The sequence below is a fragment of the Vipera ursinii genome, assembly GCF_947247035.1.
Source record: "Vipera ursinii genome assembly, chromosome: Z".
NCBI lineage: Eukaryota > Metazoa > Chordata > Lepidosauria > Squamata > Viperidae > Vipera > Vipera ursinii.
The window spans coordinates 42,499,955-42,519,024 of NC_139517.1; the positions used below are offsets into that span (position 1 = coordinate 42,499,955).

The following is a 19,070-nucleotide window of genomic DNA, read 5'->3' on the forward strand; positions in this document are numbered from 1 at the left end:
TGTAGAAAGCTTTCCATGCATTAGAATGTTTATAGGCCTGCACCATCAAACCTGGATCAATGAATATCAACAAGCAGTCAATGTGAGCATATTAAGGAATCTCAAGCACATCCAGGTCAGACTGGATACCAGCATTAAGAATAACTGTAGCACTGACACCTGGGTTAATGCTTATGTAAAGGAAAAAGAATTGTGAGTTGTCAAGATTGAAAAACACTAGAGGAATTTCATATTTCATATTACTTTTTAAAGGGAAGCCTCTAGTGACTAGTCGGTATTCTGGCTTTTCGATAAGGCCTATCTATGCTGGTTTCTCCATGCATAGTGGAGCAACTGCACTAAGTTGATAACAAGGCCTGTTCATGTATGCAAAGCAGGAACTGTTCTCCCAATAGATAAGGCTACAAAGTCAATTTTACCAAAAAAAAAAAAAAAAAGGTCCTGCAAATCTAATTGAGCCATAGTTTCAAATGGGAGAGAGTCATTTTATGTTTAAAAGAACTATTGTCAGTTAATACAGACTTTGAAAACTAATGTTCAAATTAAAATCCTATCTCAGAACTCTTAATATCCTTCTCATGTCCTGTGTTGTACAGTAAATACCTTAGGTTTGAAAACTACACAGCCTACTGTTTGATCCTTATTAGTAAAGGCTATCATAGTAATGCCAGATCTATTACTCTACTTACTTTATTAACTGATTAAAGGCTTAATATATCTGATTTAAAAATACACTTCAATTCCTTATTTTCATCACATTATTTGCTTTTGGCTAAAAGTTATTTGTAGTCATTTCAATTGGCACTCTTCAAATTGAGGTAATGTACTCTTAAATTTGGTGCCACATGCAGCCTTTCTATGTGATACACTATTACTATATAAGATTGCTTCATAAGCAAGTACTAACAAGATTTCATTGTTTTAAAAATGTAACTTGAGAAACTATATATTATTTTTAAATATTACAAGTAATACAGATAATTAAATAACTTATATTCAACAGAAACCTGAGGCTGATCATAAACTCATTTCTAGAACCCAGTTGAAGTGAATTAAATGTTCATCAGATGGCAATTTTAACAGCAGTGCAAAATAAATACAGGATGGTATATGTATTGTTCTTGTCAATAAATACCCCTTGGGACTCTAGTGATGTTCTGTTGAAGACACATTATTGTTACTATTCTTGCTATTTTTTTTCCCTAAAGTACAAGACATTATTTGGTATTAACCTTCCTCTGCCTAACTTAATTTGGAATTGCTGTAGGTAGACTTCAAATGTCTTTTTAAAAAGAAAAAAGCTTGTAATGACTGGAGAGTTTTGACCTAATGCAATGGCTATGGTGTCAAGCATGCAAGTCTTGTACCAAATGAGAGTCACAATTTTATCTGCTGCACTGTACTTTACAAGTTTATTCTTAAAAGTGTAGAATTCAATAGCAACATCTAAGCTTTTATTCAAAAATATGTATTTCTAGTCTGGTAAATTGGTAAAAAATTGCTTGAAAGATACCAGTGCCTGACAAAAATTGTTTGCAGGAAAGGCAATAAATAATTGTTTAGTGGCTAAGCTGGTGGTGTTCATCTCAGAAAATAGACTCCTTAAATATTTTTTTTAAAAAAATCCTTTTGTTTTACATCCCTTAAATTCAGTCGGTTTGGTTGGAAAAGCTTCTAAATCCAGTGAATAAAAATAACAAAAAATTCTACAACAATTTTTAATTATAACTATGAAGCATGTTGGGAACTAATGTTGATAACAGTTGTTTCCTGAAAGTTAACAGTCCATGCTCTTTCCTCAGGAAGAAAATGGAGGCTGCTTGGCGATTTAAAAAAAAGCAGCCCTCTTAGTGAATTTGCTCATTATCTGTGATATGAATCATATCATGGGAATCTTGGGGAGAAAAAGTATTATATTTATAAGGTTGACACTTGTTTCCTCTTAGCATCTTACATAAGGATCTATCCGAAACCCAACATCTGCTATCTCGGGGGGGGGGGTTGTGGGGAGGGCAAGTTTGTAATATCTCAGCATTATCTAACTTGTTAAACATTTTTTCTACCAAGCTTACCTGCTCATAGAGTCACCATGTATTAGAGTTAGGAAATATGTTACAAGGGCTTTGTAAATTTACAGGAAATTATCCCACAAAGCATACTAAAAATATAATAATTTTATTTCCATTTGAGTGGAAATAAGAAGAGGTACTGCTTTCACAATACAAATGATACCTAAGACACTTCTCTGCTGGACTTTCCCAACTCTTCTGCAGCCCTTCTGAGAAGCAGCAGTAAAAAAGTAAAGTGGGGATTTGATTTATATATGCTTGATTAAGCATCACTGGCACAAGCAGGATGGAGTCTTCTATCTTCAGCCACCACCATCATCCCAAATTGCCCATGTTTCATTCATTTACAGTCTTCAGATACCATCTGGCTTTGCCTCAAGTTCCTCAGGATCAGTTAATCAGTTCCTCCTGGAATAAACAGCTTTGTCAGCCAATACTGCTTACAATTTTGAATTAGAATCCATCTTTTTCCTTACCTAAGATTGCCTAAGTTTCCTGGCTAGAATATTAACAAATTCTCCCCCTACTTTTCATTTGTTAAAAATTTTATTTTTATTGAGAAAAGGCTGTACATTCTCCCTGCTAATTTATCAGTTTAAAGAATAGTATGTATATAAAAACTGGCTGCCACTACACAGTTTAGTGTAGTGGTGAGGCATCGGGCTAGAAACTGGAAAACTAGTCCTGCCTTAGGCACTAAGCTGCAAAACTGGGTTACCTTAAGCTAGTTAAACTGACTTGAAGCACCTGCCTCTCCATCCCAAAATCTGTCACAAGATACTTAAGCAGTTATCTATTTTAAGAAGTCCCCATCCAATCCAATCAATGTATGAAAATTGCAGTTCATAAATATGTAAATTAATAAATAATGGCAATGGAGGGTTAATAATGCTTCTTTGCAACAATTATTGGGCCCTAATAGAAGTTTGCTTCAGCTTGTTTCAAAGGCAGCCATGACATCGTTCCCATGTTTTATTGTTATATTCATGGAGGACCTGCTGGGGAACCTCTGCAGGATGTCTGATAAATTGATATCTTTAGCTCATGATGACTGCAAGGAGGAAGCAATTTAGGAAGTGTGTCATGGTTGTGGTTATTAGAGGTATGATAGAGTTAGTTTTATAGCATGAACAGCATATTGCCAGGAAAGAAGGAATACGAAGAAGATGGTTAAAGGCTACAGGTCCTTGGGTTCGCTGGTCACGGTCTGGCCCTTCCTGGTGGGATTTCTATTCCTTTGCCAAAGAGGATGGACCCTCAATTTGTATGCAGATGCCCCCACTGTGTATTCTGGCCCTACTGGAAGCTATTTTGGATTTGCCTTGGACTTCTTCCAGGACAGTAAAGGAAGGTAGGACCATATTGGGCAGAGAATAGTAGACTGGCATTGTTAACGTTACAGGAATCAGGGAATACAAGGTAATCAGTTTCTTGTGACATCGTCAGCACAATTTATTTTTGGATAAATACTAGAGAGATATTCCCAAGCAGAGAACTTTAATGATGTTCTGATGTTTGTGAAATCTTGAATATGGGTTTAAAAGCTAAGTTTTTTTAAGATTATTAAAATAATTAAAATTAATTTATAATTAAAATAATTCACACAAATTCCAAGACAATACTGTGTTATCTGGAAAGATTCATTAAAGCTGGACAACATAAGAGTTGGGCCTCAATATTCCATGGGAATACAAAAATAATTATCTCTTCCTGATTCTCGATATCCAGTAGCTACATATAATTTGTTTCTTAAAAAGAGAGTACTTTTCCAGATCAAAAATGTTATTTGGAAGAATGAAAGTCAAATGATTATTCTTAAGCTAGCAACTAAGCAAAGTTCATTACAATATACTAAAGTTAAAGAAAATAGAATGGTGTTTTGTTAATATACAGACAGTACTTGAATTAAACCACTCACTTCGTGACCAAAGTTAAAATAACACTGAAAATAGTGACATAATCAGTCTTCACACAACCATTGCAGTATCTCCATGGTCACATGATCAAAGTTTGGGTGCTTGGCAAATGGCATGTATTTAAGAAAGTTGCAGCATCCTGGGATCATGTGATTGTGCTTGCAACCTTCCCAGCTGACTTCTGCCAAGCAAAGTCATTGGACATCATGATTCACTTAATAACTGCAGTGATTCACTTAACAACCATGGCAAAAAGGTCATAAAATTGGGTATGACTCACTTAACTGCTTTGTTTAAGAATGAAAATTCTGGTCTTAAACGTTGTAAATTCAGGACTATGATAGTACAATTACACACTGAAATGGAATACCACCAAGTGCTGCTACAGTGGCCAATAACCCTCAAGATCAGCACTTGCTTTAGGATTTTTTAAAACTGTTCCACAGAAAACTAAAATTTCATGAGAACTTGATAAGAGTCCATGAGAGATTAAGGGAGGAAAAATTGAACACAGCTGATTTTTCATCATTTAAAGTGTTATTAGAGATTTGGGGTTTTTTAATTAATAAATTCCATAGAAGTTTGAAAATACCTGGCCTAACTTACTCATAAAGCTAAGCTATAACATTTATCCATGATTCTCTAACAATCTATCATGCTATATTATGGCTTAGTGTTCTCTGTGAATCACATTAACATCTCCACTGATGGCTAATAAACCTGTTAGCCAAGTTACCCATCTCCATTTTCATCTTTCTAGATAATGTTATAACATCTCCTAATATTGTAACATTCTATAGGCTTCTTTAGATATATTGGGTTTGGAAATTATAAGGCCACTATAGCTGGAGTTTGCTCTGTTTGAAGAGGCTGAGTTAGATTACTTATCCTCTGCCAGTTTCTGCTTTCCAGCATTATTCAAAGATTGAAGGTGGCTCTTGACTTGAGTTTGATGGATGGGCAGGAGGAGCCCACTCAACTTGATTATGACACAGATCATTTTGTGGATACACATTGTTTCCTAGAAGTGATTGAGAAGTTGATTCCTGTTACTTGTTCCAAATGCCATGCTATTTATGATGATAAATAGCAACCTACTTTCTGATCAGTGGACACCAAGCAACTCCAGGCAGCACAGCCTAAACCAGGAAGTGCTGATAAATGTAGTTTTATAATATATGATAGGTCTACGTATCTCATTTATACAGACATCCAATCTAAAAATTGTGTAGTGTCCACTCTTCAAAAGATTATCAAAGGTGAAAGAAAACCCTTTCTGCTTCAGACTCTTCAGTAGAGAAATTTAATGATTTAATTGCAGCAAACCTGCTCTCTGTTACACATGCAATATATACTCCCCTTGTTCTCTCCACTTATTTAGAGCAGAAAAAAGATGGTCCATATTTGCCCATCATCATTTATTATTTGTTTTTATGATGCAACTGACCTTTCAGAAGAGAGAAAGCAAAAATCAAATGCAATAAACATACTTTTAAAGTTAACATTCATGCCATGCTTGTAATGTCCAACTTACACTAACACTAGGTGTAACTGAAATAGAATAAATTCAAATAATCAAATCTTTGGTATTCAGGATAAATCATCCAGTATCATATGACCACACTTGTCTAAACATGCTGACAACATTGCTAGGACAATTATAACGAATTGTAGGTGGAAGAGCAAAGCTCATCTTTTTGCAGTTTTTACATTGTTCTAAAAGATGAATATAGGAATTGTTCTTAAGATCCTCCTGCATGTTTCTTGCAGAATGAGGTTCATTCCAGTTCTAAAAATAACAGATCTGTAACTAAAAAAAACCAAACATTAACAGTGCAATCCAAAACATTTGTTTATGCAGCCGACATATTTTTGTCTCACAGAATACAATATAGTGATTTTTAGGAAAAGCACATATGTATGCAATGATACTAAAAATGAAGCACAACTTTAATCTTGTGAGGTCATGTCTTGAAACAAATATAAAAAACCAATCAATGAATGTCTGCAGAGTCTAGATCAACGGCCCCCAACCTTTTTGGCACCAGGGATACGTTTTATGGAAGACAATTTTTCCACAGACTAGGAGGGAGATGGTTTTGATTTCGCTTGTTCACCACCTGCTCACCTCCGGCTATGCAATCCAGTCCCTAACAGGCACCCCTGGTCTAGATGATCCATCACCATCACCCATCATTCTGGGTAATTCATAGAATTAAATACTCCTGAATCTAATTTGGAATCTATAAGGAGTCATACGCAGCAGACAGATTGGAAGCAACAATCATAATGCCATTGTCTATGTGGTAAAAGAATATACACTTTAGTTTAAAAGGAGAGCCATATCTACTAAATTCTTATTTCAATTCATCTTGCCTGCTTTATAACCTCATGTCCAAACACAACAACAGAATCTTTTAAGTGAATAATATACATCCTCAATTAATTTTTTTCTTCAGGAAAATGCAATGCAAACTTAACAAAAGTTTAATATAGAATAATATCCAAAGTATAATAGAATTCCTCCAGCTGTCAGAAATATCCATTCAGATTTTTGGTCTTAATGGATGGTCTTGTCTACCTAGATACTAACACCTTTTTTTCCTCTAGTATGAATGTAGTTGTGGGGGCCCCTCGGGCCAACACATCCCAGCCTGGTGTGATAGAAGCAGGTGCTGTCTATTTGTGCCCTTGGAAGCCTATTGGTAGTAAATGCATCCCTATTGAGTTTGATACTAAAGGTGAGTAGCTTCCCACAATCTGGTCATAAAGCTATTGTGAGCAGTTGCTACCATCATCAGGAAGTGGGAAAGTGGAGGAGGAAACCATTTGAAAGTTTTGGGGATAGCTAATCAATATGAGGAATGAATGAATGCAATCCTATCTTTTTGTACTCATGTGACCTGAGATCCTATGTGGCCTTTGCTCTAATTTTAAAAACCATATCCAAATGATCGGTTCACCTCTAGCTTCACTATCTTGGTGCCCAAAGGGGAGAAAGAGAAGAGTTGTAAGGAAGTATGTTGGGGAAAGAGAGAAGAGAAGGAGATAATGGAGACAGGATAGGGAAGTTGCAGAAGATATGAGAGGAAAGGAGAATTCTACTCATTTGTCACAAAGTGCCAGCATACTGATCTGCAACAGATTAGGGACCGTAATTTTGATAGAGTAGTACAAGATCACAGATCCATATAGCTCAGGAATTATTTGGGGTGAGGCCAATGCTTACTGTATTTATCTTCTTTAATTGTTTGTATTTGTCCATGCCTTTATTGCTACCCAGGTGATCAAGTAGCAAAACTTGGTCTCATTACTGTGAAAACCTTCAAATCTAAACAGTGGTTTGGAGCATCTGTAAACACATGGAAACAAAGTATCATGGTGGGTACTGGTTTTTGATTCTCTTCAAGAATCTCCAAAATTAAAATAACATTTAGCAAAAGCTGAACATTTAGCCAAATGATTTCAGATTTAATTTTGACAGGCTACTTTGAAAATATTGCCCCTCAATTATTAAAGCTCAATTTAAAGAAATAAAGCCATTTTTAAAATATGAGGTGCCTTATAAGGGCTAAAATCAATTAAAATAAAAATAATTTGCTAACAACAAATTATAATAAAAATCCCACAAGACATTTGGGAGTTTGATAAGGAATCGAGAATTGTTCGTTGGAATTGCTTTGCTTCTCTACTGATTACTCTGAAACAGTAAATTCAGACTGTATTTTCTGCATCTCTGGTTCATTTTCAAGCGGCATGCTGAAAGAAATTCCTGAGTAAAGTCTTCTATGTGTGGTGTTGGCTCCTCATTCTAGTTGTGACCCACACTCATTTGTACATTCCTATTTTTCTAACCAGAGGTGAGAAATCGGTTGCCTTTAATCTACTACAGAAAGACAGGCAAGGTGTGATCCTCTGGATGTTTTTGAATTCCAAATCCTTTCAGCTTCAGCCAACAAAGTCAATGAGAGATGAAAGGAGCTGAAATGAAAATCCGGAGAGCTATTATCTACTGGTATTATCCACAATAGCAAAACTTCCTAATGTGAAAGAAAAATGAAGGGAAAGAACATTAGATAAACAGTCTGACCACTAGTCTTGTCCCCACTGTCCATATGTTTAACCTCTTTGTTTGTGGCTGAAAATCATAGATTTTACAATAAGAGGCCCATACAACTCTGGGTGTGCAAGTATGTAATAGAATCTTAAACATAGGTGGGATCTTCTAACCGTCTACTACAAATGATGGTTCTTTTAGGGAGTGCCAAATGACAAGTATGATTTTGGCTTGAGAAAATGCTCAGTTGCTAGCGTTGACTTTGGCTTGATCCTTTTGCTGATTTAGTTGAAATTATTTTGTTTGGCCACATTTACTCCACAACAGGGTCATTGTGTCTCACTGATTGTTAGCACTACAACATCCCCTTTCCCTCCTTTCAAACTGTCAGGCCTGTGCTCCACTGCAACACTGGAATGCCATGGAAAATGAGGAAGAGGCCACCAAAACTCCAGTGGGCAGCTGTTTCTTGGCTACAGGAGACCGTCAGAAATTTTCTGAATACTCTCCATGCCGTCATATCCAAATGCATTCTGTTTACAATTTAAGCATAGGTGGGTGAGTATTGCATGCATATGGTGAGGAAAGGAGGAAAGTGGGTTAAAGGAAGATGCCATGCCTAAAACTTTCCATGAACTACTAACCTGTTGAGACTACAGTCAATTAACAGGTTGTGAAGATGCCTTAAGGGAAGCATGGCTATTTTGTCCTCAAATTTCTTCAAGAGTCAAGCCTGGTTATGCAAATTGACCCAGTAGTCCTGTGCCATATAAATAAATACTTCACAAATGGACTGTCTGAATTGTATCACATAAGCCTTCTTAGAAACACTGATGATTACTGTATATACTCATCAATAAGATGAGAATTTTAAGTGCCAAAACATGTCTCCTACAAATTGGGTTTGGATTATCGAGGGAGGGGCTTATCTATGAATATATACAGTAGGCTTTTCTCTCAGCTTTTAAAAAGTACCCATGTATCATGTAATAAAATAAAAATAAAAAATAAAATAAGTAAAAAATAAATAAATAAATATGTATACATTTGCAGATAAACCCATCCCCTGAGAAGCAGACTCTCCAAATTTTAATCAAAATACCATGGAAAATCTCTATCCTCAGAAAAGTGCATTTTTCATAATATTTTGGTTTTAAAAATTATAATTCATTTTTAGTGTGTATTTTCTGAGAGAAACACAACTGAGGTCAGTCTTGCTTTGAAGTCTATGGCTCTTATTTGCTGATGTGGGGAGGGACTTGCAATTATGAACACTCAAACATGAGAGGAAAAGTGCATTCTGCACATGCCAAGTGGCACTCTTGCATGCTTGAGAGTTTGTTTATTTATTTATTTGTTTGTTTGTTTGTTTGTTTGTTTGTTTGTTTTTATAAACCGCCCTTCTCCCGAGGGACTCGGGGCGGTGTACAGAGTAAGGTAGGCAAACATAATGAAACATTACTGAAAAACAATAATCAAAACAAACTGGGACCCCAATTAGAGCTATCAGGCCAGGCCGGACTGCTGGAATAGGTAAGTCTTCAAGTCGCGCCGGAAGGTGCGGAGGTCGGGGGCCATCCGGATTTCAGTTGGTAAGCAGTTCCAGAGGGCTGGCGCACCCACTGAGAATGCCCTCCCCCTGGGGGCCACCAGCCGACATTCCTTGAGCGGTGGCACCCTGAGGAGGCCCTCTCTGTGGGAGCGCACAGGGCAGTGGGGTGTTGACATTGGCAGAAGGTGCTCCCGTAGGTAGTCCGGACCCATGCCATGTAGGGCTTTGTATGTCATTGTTAGCACCTTGAACTTCACCCGGAAGGCAACTGGAAGCCAGTGCAGCGCACGGAGAGGTGTGATATGGGAGTATCGGGAGGCTCCCAAAAGTGTCCGTGCCGCTGCACTTTGCACCAGTTGAAGCTTCCGAGTGGATCTCAAGGGCAGCCCCATGTAGAGAGCGTTACAGTAGTCTAGGCGAGAGGTCACAAGGGCATGGGTGACTGTACGTAAGGCATCCAGGTCCAGATAAGGCCGAAGTTGGCGCACCAGTCGAACCCGGGAGAAGGCCCCCTTGGTCACAGCTCCTATGTGATCTTCCAGGGAGAGCTGTGAGTCTAGGAGGACACCCAGGTTGCGGGCCCTATCAACAGGGGGTAGTAACTCATCCCCGATGTTAAGGGATGGGATGCTCTGAGTAACCTGGCTTGCCGGTACGTACAGCCATTCAGTCTTGTCCGGGTTCAGTTGAAGCCTGTTCCTCCCCATCCATTCCCGGACCGCTTTCAGGCAGCGGGACATCACGTCGAGGGCATCACTGATGCTGTTTGGAGTTGAGATAAAAAGCTGGGTGTCATCAGCATACTGATGGTACCCTACTCCAAAGCTACGAATGATCTCACCCAGCGGTTTCATGTAGATGTTGAACAGGAGAGGCGAGAGGACCGACCCCTGAGGGACTCCGCAAACGAGAGGCCTCAGAGTCGACCTCTGTCCCCCTGCCAGCACCGACTGCGAGCGACCCTGGAGAAAGGAGGAGAACCAACGCAGAACCGTGCCTCCCACTCCCAGTCCCCTGAGGCGCCGCAGCAAGATACCATGGTCGATGGTATCGAAAGCCGCCGAAAGGTCTAATAAGACTAGGACAGAGGAATGGCCCCTGTCCCGGACTCTCCAGAGATCATTCATCAGAGCGACCAATGCCGTCTCCGTGCTGTAGCCCGGCCTGAAGCCTGATTGGCACGGGTCTAGATAAACCGCTTCATCCAGGACCTGAGGAAGTTGGTGCGCCACCACGCTCTCAACAACCTTCGCAAGGAAGCGAAGATTGGAGACTGGATGAAAGTTATTCAATGAGGATGGGTCCAAGGTGGGCTTCTTGAGGAGAGGTCTCACCACCGCCTCCTTCAAGGCGGTGGGGAAGTGACCCTCACTCAGAGAAGCAGAGATGACCGCCAGGAACCAGCCTCGTGTCCCCTCTCGAGCCGCATAAGCCAGCCAGGAAGGGCACGGGTCCAGTAAGCATGTGGAGGAGCTCAACCTCCTCATAATCCTGTCCACTTCCTTAGGAGTCACAGGATCAAATTCCTCCCAGATGACGTCGACAAGACTGTCCATGTCTTGTTCTTCCAACTCAGCCCAGTTGGAGTCCAGGCCGGTTCGAATCCGAGCAATTTTATCCAGCAGATATTGACCGAATTCCTCGGCTCGACCCTGCAAGGGTTCCTCCCTCACCTCTTGGTTCAGTAGGGAGCGAGTCACCCTGAACAAGGCAGCCGGGTGATTATCTGCGGATGCGATGAGGGTGGAAAAGTAGTTGGATTTTGCCACCCTTATCGCAGCGAGATAAGACCTGGTGAGGATTCTTAATCGCAATCGGTCGGATTCGGATCGACTGGATCTCCAACGGCTCTCTAGGCCCCGTCTCCGACGCTTCATCTCCCGGAGCTCCGCGGTGAACCATGGGGCTCGCTGGGATCTGCGCCGGGTCAGAGGCCGCATGGGTACAACTCGGTCCAGAGCCTCCGTGGCTGCCTTTTCCCAGGCTTCGACTAAGGCATCCGCCGAGCTGTGAGCAGGGAGTGCATGTGCGTCCCCAAGCGCTGCCTGGAACCTATCAGGGTCCATTAGGCGCCTAGGGCGGTACCATCTGGTTGGCACCGTGCACCCATGGCGGGGGGTGGCAAAGGGGAAGTCTAGCCGTAGGAGGTGATGATCGGTCCATGACAGGGGCGTAACAGTCGTGGCACCCCCACCGATATCATCACGCCACCGTCCAGACAAGAACACCAAGTCTGGGGTGTGGCCTCCCTCATGAGTCGGTCCAGAAATTATTTGCGACAGGTCCATGGCCGCCATGGAAGCCAGGAACTCCCGAGCCAGTTCGGACGATCCTCCCAGGGACGGTAGGTTAAAGTCGCCCAAGACCATGAGTTTTGGGAATTCAACCACCAACCCTGAGAGGACATCGAGTAGCTCGGGCAGGGCTGCCGCTGCACGATTAGGTGGTAGGTACGCCAGCAGCAGGCCCAACTGCGCCCCCGGGCCATATCTCAGAAGGAGAGACTCACACCCGACCGTCTGAGTGACGGTGGTCTCTCGCGGGCTAAGGGACTCCCTGATGATAACTGCCACTCCCCCGCCCCTCCCATGGGTCCGAGGCTGGTGCAGCACCTGGAAACCTGGCGGGCAGAGGTCAACCAGAGGGACACCACCCTCTGGGCCCAGCCAGGTTTCCGTGATGCAAGCCAGGTCCGCATGCTCGCTCTCCACTAGGTCACGAACGAGGGGAGCCTTGTTAGCTACGGACCTGGCATTCAGGTAGACCAGCCTTAGCATAGGAGGCTGCACACCTTCGCTCCCGGGTCCTCCGGGGAAGTACAGAGGGTCGGAGCGTCTCACCGCTTGCATAGAGCGGAGATGACACTCCCGGTGACGATACGGCACTCTGTTTGTGCACCTTCTGCCGTTCCCCACCATCCTGGGAATAGGCTGTTCGTCAGTTCGCCACTGGGTTTTGTCGGCGACTGGTCCTCGTTTTTCACCATCGCGAATGGTCGTAGGCCTGGCCTGCGTTATGGTAGCTGGAAGGCCTGCCTTTCCCGAGCAACCATAGTCTTTTTCCGCCCCCCTCCCTAACCCAACAAAAAACTTGACTAGAAACTTAACCAGGGGCCTCTTGTTGGTCTTGTGTTGAAGGCCCCTGACCCTGCCTGGCCATCTCTCAGAGGCCCAATGGTCGGGCCCGTCATCGAGGTTCGATGTATTGAAGGCAGGACGAACCCAGGAGAGGGGGGAACTCCTGAGGGCGAGTAGATCTATGCTTGAATATTGGAGAAGCATAGGGAGCATTGGGAAGCATTGGGAAGGCGGTCCCCTGGGTGGAGCATTGGGAAGGAGGGTCGAGTCGGGTAGGTGGATATCTGGACCATCATCCAACCACTGCCACTTGGCTGGGTGAACCCCAGAAGCAGGCCACTCCCCATCCTCTCACGATGGGTTGTGACTCTGCTTCTGGGGGTGGTCCAGGACCCACTCTGGTTGAAGCATACCCCATAGAGCTCTCACCTCTATGGGGCTGCAGGTGTAGGACAGGCCACTCTGCCACCGTGGCTTGCACGCAGGCCCATCATGTCCTGTGGGGCGAGGGGAGGGCAGGGGGTTCGGAGCTGGTGGAGGCAAGATGATGATGGCCTCGGTGGTCTAGTCGCCATCATCTCCACTGGTCAGCTGCATCATGGCGTCTTTAGGTTGTTGATCGGCACGGAGACACCGTCGGCACCCAGGGTGCGGGCCGGAGACGCCACGCCGCGTCTAGTAGTGCTGCCGTCGAGGGTTTTTGGTGAGTTGGTCAACCGGGGCCTGGAGAAGCTTAGCGCCGTTGTCAAAGGCCCCTCGGTGGTGGTCGATCGGGTCCGCATAGCCGGTCTGCGGCGTCTCCTTGATCCCATGGAGACGCCGCCGTTGTTCAGGAGCAGGCCAGGAGATTGAGGCAGAGTAACGACTCCGGTCCTGCTCAGGACGGTTGCTGCGGCTGCCTCTTCCGCCGCCTAGCTGATCCATTTGATCTGCGGGGTCTTTCCTGATCTTCCCAGGTGCCGCCGTTGCCCAGGGAGGCATAACAGGGAGCCGAGGGCGGAGGCGCCGGCCCCACTAAGGATGGCTGCAGCAGCTGCAGCGGCTCAGGGGCGGGTCAGAGGTGCCCCACCGCCACTGCCTCCGCCGGTGTTCAGGCCCGTGGGGAGACGACAGACTAGGGCCCCACGGGGTTCTCGCCGTCGCCGTTGCCAACGATGCCGCTGCCTCCGCCACCCAGCTGGTCCGCGGCGCCTCCGTTGATCGATTGGAGACGCCGCCGCAGCCCGGGAGTCGAACAGGGGGGGTCGGGGCAGGGCAGAGATGTTGGCCCCTCTTGGATGGCAGCAATGGTTGTGGTGGCTTAGGGGCGGGGCGGTGATGCCCCGTCGCCACTGCCATCGTCGCTTTTAGGCTCCTCGGACAGACGGTCAACTTGGGGGCTGGAGAGCCGTCGCTGCTGCTGCTGTTGATTTCGTTGCCAGCGCCTCCGCCGCACAGCTGGTCTGCGGAGACGCCGCCCTTGCCCGGTGATCGGGATCGTGGGAGACCACAGACCAGGGCCCGCTGAGCTCTCACTGCCGCCGCCGCCGAAGATGCCGCCGCCACCCGGGAGCCGGTCAGGGGGCCGGGGCAGAGCAGAGCCTCCGGCCCCTCCTGGATGGCTGCGATGGCTGTCGTGGTCCAGGGGCGGGCCTCTCACCGCCAATGCCGCCAAAGATGCCGCCGCCTCCGCCACCCAGCTGGTCCAGCTGGTCCGCGGCGTCTCCGCCGATCGCCTGGAGATGCCGCCGCCACCCGGGAGCCGGTCAGGGGGCCGGGGCAGAGCAAAGCCTCCGGCCCCTCCTGGATGGCTGCGATGGCTGTCGTGGTCCAGGTGCGGGCCTGGAGACGCCCCGCCGCCACCGCCACCGTCGCTGCCAGGCTCCCTGAATCGACGACCAGCCTGGGGGCTGGAGAGTCGTCGCCGCCGCCGCTGCCGTCCTCGCCGTCGGCGCCTCCGCCGCACAGCTGATCCGCGGAGACGCCGCCCCTGCCCGGCAGTTTGACAAGCGGTAGAGGCAGGGCGGAGGCGCTGGCCCCATTTATAACGGTTGCCAACGGCCCAGGCGGCGGGGCGGAGATGTCCCGGCACCCCTGCAGCTGATTCGGGAGGCAGCGGGCGGCACAATTGCCCAGCTCATCTGCCCGAAATTCTAACCTGATCTTCAAAATAGGAAAGTCCCACTTGAGTTGAGAAAGCAAGCAAAAAGTCCGAGGAGGGGGGACATAATACAAAAATGGCCTGTCTGTTATAGGAAGATTATCAATGTTTACCGAAATTATCAAAAGATCCCAACATATATAGATGAAGCAGGCAGTCACCCCAGGCCCTAAGATAATTAGAGTACTAAAATTCTAAGGAGAAAAAAAATGAAATCTGTCCTTGGCAGTTGATGCACCAATTGCATGCCTGGCCTAGGCTACAAACAGAATGGGTAAGCTTGAAAAATGAGTTAGGGAAGAGCATCAAAATCCTCCTTAGAAATTTATTTATTTATTTATTATTAATATTTCTCTACCGCCCTTCTCCCGAAGGACTCAGGGCAGTGTACAGGGCAAGAATAAAACACAGAGTTACAAAAGTTAAAAGGTAATTAAATACATGCCCATAAAAACAGTTGATACATAATAAAACCCCAATAAAATGATAGTAAAAACCCCACCAATCCCCCCTCAGGTCAGGCCGGCTTGTTCGAACAAGTATGTTTTCAGATCGCGGCGAAAGGAGCGAAGATTGGGCGCTATCCGGAGCTCAACCGGTAACTGGTTCCATAGTTCCGGGGCGCCCACAGAGAAAGACCTCCCCCTGGGGGCCACCAATCTACATTCTCTGACCGGTGGCACCCTGAGGAGGCCCTCTCTGTGGGAACGCACAGGGCGGAGGGAAGTTGATGCCGGCAGCAGGTGTTCCCTAAGGTACTCCGGACCCATGCCATGTAGGGCTTTAAACACCATTACTAGTACCTTGAATCTCACCCGGAAGACAACTGGTAACCAATGCAGCTCACAGACAGTGGCGTAGCGTGGGGGGTGCAGGGGGGGCCGGCCGCACCGGGCGCAACATCTGGGGGGGGCACCCATTAAGCTCGCCGGAGGGGGACGATTCCGCTTCGCCGAGGGTCGGTGGTAGTGGGGGGACGGCAGCCGGTCAAGCCCGGCAACGCGTCCGATCCCGCCACCGGCACGGCACCTCTCCGTCCGCCGACGCCCTGTTGGGATCAGGCCAAGGCGCGTTGGGACGGGGCAAAGAGAAGAGCAGCGCCGCTGCCGCCCTTTCCGTGCCGGATTCACACCCGGGGCCAAAAAAAAAAATAAACAAAGGCGCCAAGGAGGGCCCGCTCAGCGGCGCTTCGGAAGGCCCGAATGGGCTCTGCCGCTTCGTCTCTGCGATCGCGCGTGAAGCCAAGCTGGGGATGGAGGTAGCCGGCAAAGGCTCGGCTTACGAGCCTCGCGGAAGATCAGCCACCCACTCGTGGGAGGGGCGGAGCGGGACGCCGCAGTGTCCACGTGGCTCCGCGCCGTGGTTAATCCCCGCTGCACCTGCACTCATTCGCCCCGACCCACCTTTATTCATGGAGGCGTGCATCACATGCCAATTTTTTTATTTAGGGTTTTGATGAACACACGACAAGGGGAGCAATAGTCGTCCCTGGCATTCCTTTAAGCCAGTGGTGTAGCGTGGGGGGGTGCAGGGGTGGCCGGGCGCAACATCTGGAGGGGCGCATTAGATGCATTTTACTTTAATTACATCAGTATTTTCATAACAAACAATACATGTGCTTAGGGGGTAAGGGTTTCTTTAACTAATCTAGTGGAAGAGACTCGAGTGCTAAAATCCACGGGTTAGGGGGCGCAAATTACTTGCCTTGCCCCGGGTGCTGACAACCCACGCTACGCCACTGCTCACGGAGCAGAGGTGTGACATGGGAGTATCGGGAAACTCCCAACACAACTCTCGCGGCTGCATTCTGTACCAGTTGGAGCCTCCAGGTTGTCCTCAAGGGAAGCCCCATGTAGAGAGCGTTGCAGTAGTCCAGACGAGAGGTCACGAGCGCGTGAGTGACCGTGCATAAATCATCCCGGCTTAGATAGGGCCGCAACTGGCGCACCAGGCGAACCTGGGCAAAAGCCCCCCTAGTCACAGCCACCATGTGATCTTCCAAAGTGAGCCGTGAATCTAGGAGGACTCCCAAGTTGCGAGCCCTATCTACGGGGGGTAATAATTCACCCCCCATAGAAAGAGATGGAATATCCGAATAGACCCGGGATGAAGGTATGCAAAGCCACTCAGTCTTGTCGGGGTTGAGTTGAACTCTGTTCCTCCCCATCCAGACCCGAACCGCCTCCAGGCAACGGGACATCACGTTGAGGGCATCACTGGGGTGGTTTGGGGTCGAAAGAAAAAGCTGGGTATCATCAGCGTACTGATGATACCCAACTCCAAAGCCACGAATGATCTCACTCAGCGGTTTCATGTAGATGTTGAACAGGAGAGGTGAGAGGACCGACCCCTGAGGACCTCCGCAAACGAGAGACCTCGCGGTCGACCTCTGCCCTCCTGTCAACACCGACTGCGAACGTCCCTGGAGATAGGAGGAGAACCACTGTAAGACCGTGCCTCCCACTCCCAATCCCCTGAGACGCCGCAGCATGGTCGATGGTATTGAAAGCCGCTGAGAGGTCTAATAGGACTAGAACAGAGGAATGTCCCCTGTCCCGAGCCCTCCAGAGATCATTCACCAGCGCGACCAATGCCGTCTCCGTGCTGTACCCAGGCCTGAAACCCGATTGGTACGGGTCTAGATAATCCTCTTCATCCAGGACCAGAGGGAGTTGATGCGCCACCACACTCTCAACAACCTTCGCAAGGAAGCGAAGGTTGGAGACCGGACGAAAGTTGTTCAATACAGCTGGGTCCAGGGCAGGCTTCTTGAGGAGAGGCCTCACCACCGCCTCTTTCAAGACGGCAGGGAAGCTACCCTCACTCAAAGAAGCTGATATAACTGCCTGGAACCAGTTGCGTGTCCTCTCCTGGGCTGCATAAACTAGCCAGGAAGGGCACGGGTCCAATAAACATGTGGTGGAGCTCAGCCTCCCCATAATCCTGTCCACTTCCTCCGGAGTCACAGAATCAAACTCCTCCCAGGAGTAAAAATACTCTTTAATGTCACATGATTGTTGAACTTCTCATCTGTTTATTTCATCAGGAAATGACAAGCGCTACTGTGAAACTGGATTCAGCTTCACCATCTCTCAGGTGAGCTTTGCAGGGGGAAAATGCAAGGAGCAGTGAGAAGGATCAAGAGACAATCATTCTATAAACACCAAGTGACTGACAAGCACAGTTACCACTAGAAAACACATGCCAGGATATAATACTTGATGGAATTGCTTATAACTTTGTGCAAACTTAAATGCTTCCTGTGTTTCCAGTAATCTGGGGAGGCAAGACACTGATTCAGCTGACTGTAAAGTAAAAATGCTATTATATGTGTGCCAGCCTCTTGACAGGGAGATGAAATTGATTTTCTTAGCAATGAGATAAGTACCCTTTGGTCTTCTTGGTGGTTGGGGGAATGGAAATTGGGAGCATGTGTGCCATCACACAAACAATGTGACTTGGTTGGTGTAAGTACATAATTACATCATTTGACAATGGCATCATGATACCTGAATCATTTTGACACTATTATTGTTTGCTATGGATATCTGTGTCCCACCAGGGGTATGTAACTCAACAATATACTGTATATCTATGGTGTTCAATGACTTTTAGCCTTGGCTGCCATGACCATATGACTCAGTGGTCATGTGAACAAGCTTGCCAGACAATAGGAGCTTCTACAATACCAATTTTGTTATCATTAGCAGATTCAAGATGGTTCTGAAGAAAGCTATCTGTAAAGAGACAGCACAGCAGGTATTTCTCCACTTTGGTGATATACAGCCAGCTTACACTAAATATCTACCACTAAAAGCTGGAAACATTGATAGTGGACATGAATCTTTCTTACAAAGTCCTAAACAGGCAAGCATATAAAAGCTAGGTTGATTCACTTCACTAACATATGTTTTGTTGTTGCATAAACCATAATTGTTCTTGCATTCATGAATGAAGGCAAATTTTTATGTCCCAGGATAATGTTGCAGAATCCAATCTGGGTTGGTCACCGGGACCAGAGATCTAAACTTCTGGTCCCAGTGACTGACCCAGAATGGATCCTGTTTTTACACTCAGCCATTATGCCATGGTTTATGTGGCATAATGACTGAATCATAATCCAAATATGTCTTTTCCATGCTCTTTTTTTTGCAAAATTCAGGAAGATAAAAGCAAAAACTGATTGTGAAATAGACACAACACATAATTTTTATATATTTCTAGTACTCTGACTGACTTGAAGACTATACTTTCCCCCC

The 19,070-nt window shown here is 46.0% G+C and overlaps 1 protein-coding gene across 1 annotated transcript in view; it reads left to right on the forward strand.

The window, feature by feature from the left end:
• The first annotated feature begins 3,041 nt into the window (after positions 1–3,041).
• Positions 3,042–19,070, forward strand: part of ITGA2B (integrin subunit alpha 2b) — a 52,051-nt gene continuing 36,022 nt past the window's right edge. The window contains exons 1-5 of the mRNA XM_083378511.1: positions 3,042–3,420; positions 6,596–6,726; positions 7,269–7,366; positions 8,434–8,596; positions 17,858–17,907. Coding sequence (XP_083234637.1) covers positions 3,236–3,420; positions 6,596–6,726; positions 7,269–7,366; positions 8,434–8,596; positions 17,858–17,907 — 627 coding nt within the window. The 5' untranslated portion in view covers positions 3,042–3,235. The remainder of the gene's footprint in view (positions 3,421–6,595; positions 6,727–7,268; positions 7,367–8,433; positions 8,597–17,857; positions 17,908–19,070) is intronic.